The 3,626-nt window shown below is 65.6% G+C and overlaps 1 protein-coding gene across 3 annotated transcripts; it reads left to right on the plus strand.

Moving 5' to 3' along the window:
- The first annotated feature begins 580 nt into the window (after positions 1-580).
- On the plus strand, positions 581-2,629 carry AMER2 (APC membrane recruitment protein 2). 3 transcript variants are annotated; one of them, XM_040979912.1, is made up of 2 exons: positions 581-1,583; positions 1,770-2,629. In XM_040979912.1, exons 1-2 carry the CDS (start codon positions 581-583, stop codon positions 2,627-2,629), a joined length of 1,863 nt encoding a protein of 620 aa, XP_040835846.1. The 3 variants fall into 3 exon arrangements, with proteins under 3 accessions (XP_040835846.1, XP_040835848.1, XP_040835845.1); XM_040979914.1 differs by having other exon boundaries at positions 581-1,424; XM_040979911.1 differs by having other exon boundaries at positions 581-2,629.
- The last annotated feature ends 997 nt before the right edge of the window (positions 2,630-3,626 follow it).

Genomic DNA, 3,626 nt, shown 5'->3' on the forward strand with positions numbered 1-3,626 from the left:
GCAGAGACCAGGGATGCAACACTGCCCCGGAGACCAACCGACTCCGTGCCTGCTGCGCTGCGAGAGCAGATGTTGCAGAATGCGTGAAGTGCGGGGACACATGGTCAGAGGTGTTCGCAGGGTTGAACTGCTTTGTCCTTTTTAGCGGGTGGGGTGGGGTGGGCTATGAGAAGAGGGCATTTCAGGACCCCAGCAGGTAAGAGCCGCCCCGGAGGAGGAGGAGGACTGGGAAAGTGGGTGCGCCGGAGAGAGGCTCAGTAGGATTTGGAATCGGGCCCCGAGGAGGATTCCTCTTTGTGCAGCCAGCTCCAGGCCCTGCCGCCTGCCGCCTGCCGCCTGCTCTGGCCGCGCACGCCCGAGCCAGCTCTGCAGCGGCCGGCCCCGCGGCGTGGAAGTGGGTTAAGGGGATTATATAAGCGCCGGGCGGGAGGGGAGCCGGTGGCTCCTGCGTGTGTGCTCGGGTTGCAGCAGCGGCGGCAGCGGCAGTGCAGCAGCGCGGCTCGGTTGATTTAGAGCGCGGATGACAGTGGCCTGGCGCGAGCCCACGGCTGACGACAGCGGCTTATCCCGCTCGGTTGCCATGGAGACGAGCAGGAGCAGCGGCGGCGGCGGGGCTGTCAGCGCGCGCGTTGGGCACCGCGCGTCCGCGGGGGGCTGCAGGAGGAAGGAGGCGGCCGGGGCCGGGACCCTCTCGGCAGACATGGACTTGCATTGTGACTGTGCCGCCGAAACGCCGGCCTCGGAGCAGCCGTCGGGCAAGATTAATAAAGCCGCCTTCAAATTATTCAAGAAGAGGAAATCGGGTGGCACCATGCCCAGCTTTTTTGGGGTCAAAAACAAAGGGGATGGGAAGAGCTCGGGTCCCGCGGGCATGGTGCGGAGCAGGACGCACGACGGCTTAGCCGAGGTGGTGGTGCTGGAGGGCGGCAGGAAGGAGGAGCCGCGCGGCGGTGGCGGTGGCGGTGGCGGTGGCGGTGGCGGTGGCGGTGGCGGGGCTCGGCCCAACCCGGCGCCCCTGAGAGCGGCCGGGGGCGGCGGCAGCAGCAGCGGCGGCGGCGGCTCCCTGGCCCCCAGCAGCTCGGTGGCCAAGTCGCACAGCTTCTTCTCCCTTCTGAGGAAGAACGGGAGATCGGAGCCCGGCCGCGGGGAACCGGCCGAGGCGAGCCAGGCTGGCTGCAAACAAAAGAAGGGGCTGAGAGGGCTCTTCAGCAGCATGCGCTGGCCCAGGAAGGACAAGCGCGGCAAGGAGGAGGAGGAGAAGAAGGGCGCGCGCGCGGCCGGCGCCGGCGGCCTCATCCTGCCCGGCTCGCTCACCGCCAGCCTGGAGTGCGTCAAGGAGGCAACGCCCGGGGCGGCGGCGGCGGCAGCCGCGGTGCGCGAGCCTCTGCAGAGTCCGGGCCCGGACGCCCCGCGGGACGCAGCAGGTGAGCTCGGAGGGGGAGGAGAGGCGGCCGCCGGAGCCCAGGGCGCCCCGGCGCGCACCTGCCGCGAGGCCCCGAGCCCCGCGCGGGGAGAGCAGCCCGGGGCGCCCGTCTCACCGGGGCCCGGCGAGCTGCACGCGGCCGAGGACGCATCGAGGACAGGTGACGTTCCGCTCCCGACGGCCCCGCTGGCGGACTCCGAGTGTGGCCGCGGCCCTGCGCGCGCCGTCCCCGGCCCTTCCTCCTCCTCCTCCGCCGCCGCCGACCCGCCCGCAGACCCGTCGGCCGAGCGTATTTGTCTCATGTTTTCTGACGTGACTTCACTGAAAAGCTTTGACTCTTTTACAGGCTGTGGAGATATAATTGCAGACCGGGACGACGAGGCGGGGGCCAGCTGCGACAGGCATGGCCCCGGGCCTGGCAAGCCAGTGGCCTCTAAAAAGACCCCCGGCGTGGTGGCATACCAAGGTGGAGGGGAGGAGATGGCCAGCCCGGACGAGGCGGACGACACCTGCCTGCAGGATTTCTGGGACATGCTGTCCCAGACGGAGGAGCAAGGACAGGGGCCGGCCGAGGTGGAGGCGACGACAGCGGCCGCGCCGGAGGTGACGCCGGGGCGCTCAGACACCTGCCCAGACGCCGCCGTGGGCACGGAAGCTGCCAAGGATGTGTCTTCAGTCAAGCGCAGGAGGCTCAACCGGATGCCCGCCGAACCCCACCCGAAGGAGGAACCCAGGCGCCCGGAGAAGGAGCGGCAACTGGAAGGGGGAGTTCCCAATGGGGACCAGGGCTCCTGGGACCCCACAACTCCCGGCCCCGAAGGAGGCAGCGCGGGCGGCGGGCCTAAGGCGGCCGTCCCCAGGAACAGCGGGGTAGGCGACGCCGACGCCAGCCCAGCAGCCCTGCCCGCCGGCGAGGAGACGACCTGCACCTCCCGCCTGAAGCCGGTGTCCCCAGGCGCCATCACCTGTCCACTGCGGACGCCTGGCAGTCTGCTCAAGGACTCCAAGATCCCCATCAGCATCAAGCATCTCACGAACCTCCCGGCCAGCCATCCAGCCGTGCACCAGCCGCCGGCCAGGAGCGAGGTGCCCAGAACAAAAATCCCGGTCTCCAAAGTGCTGGTCCGCAGGGTCAGCAGTCGCGGCTTAGCTGGGACCACTCTGCGCGCAGCGGCCGCGTGCCACGACAGTGCCAAAAAGTTGTGAGGCCCACGAGGCCCAGGCGGACGTGGGTGTGTGGTGGTGGTGGTGGTGGTGGTGGTGGTGGTGGGGTTGGGGACAGGACCCGAGTCAAAGAGGACCGCTTCCACCTGCATGGAACGCCTGCAGGAAGTCGGGCTTCCCCTGAAGAAGGTCGTGGGGGGGCTGCTCCTGAGCTGCGACCCCCGGGGGTTCCTGTGTCAGAGCAGGGGCAAGGGGCGCCACAGAGGGAGAGCTGCGCCTGCACTTCTCCTAATTCTCCTCTCAAGATAAGTCCCTGAGAATTATTTTCAAGCATTTTTTTTCTTTTTAGAAATATGTTTCCTTTCTTTCTTTCTTTTCCTCTTTTTTTTTTTTTTTTTTAATGCACTGACCACTCCGAAATCACCTTTACCTGCCTTTACACTAAGTCATGCCAGGCTCGTGGGGGCGTCCCAGAAGCAAGGGGCCTGGAGGAAGGCTGTGCGGAGGGCCCCTCTTCAAGGACTCCTCCCCTTTCCTAACCTCTCCCTCCCTCCCTCCTCCCCTCCCTCCTCCCCTCCCTCCTCCCCTCCTCCTCCCTCCCTCCTTCCCTCTCTCCTTCCCTCTCTCCTTCCCTCCCTCCCTCTTTCCTTCCCCTGTTCCATCCCTGTGAAGTATCCCCCATAGTACCGAGGAGCCAGGTGCTGTACCCGGCGAGCAGAGGGCATGTTGTGGACCAGAGAGAGCTTCCCTGCGTTCAGTTGCTGGGTGTGTGGCCGGAAGTAGGCCAGAGAAGGGGAACTGGGCTTAGCTTGGCTGAGCTTGGGGAGAGGGAAAGGCCCCGGCGAGCAGGCGAGCAGAGTTTTGTTTTTTCTATTCCCCACCCGGTGCAGAAATCAGGATCAGGGAACGCTGTCACTCCATGCCAACAGATGGATTTATATGCTGTAACCTTCTCATGTGTACATAATGCATATTTTGCAGTTTATCCCACTGTTAACATTTTATAATCTGTTGACAACCTAGCATTTTAAATCTGGCC

Source organism: Ochotona curzoniae, unplaced genomic scaffold, assembly GCF_017591425.1.
Source record: "Ochotona curzoniae isolate NIBS_2020 unplaced genomic scaffold, NIBS_Ocur_1.0 contig_3332, whole genome shotgun sequence".
Taxonomy (NCBI): Eukaryota; Metazoa; Chordata; class Mammalia; order Lagomorpha; family Ochotonidae; genus Ochotona; species Ochotona curzoniae.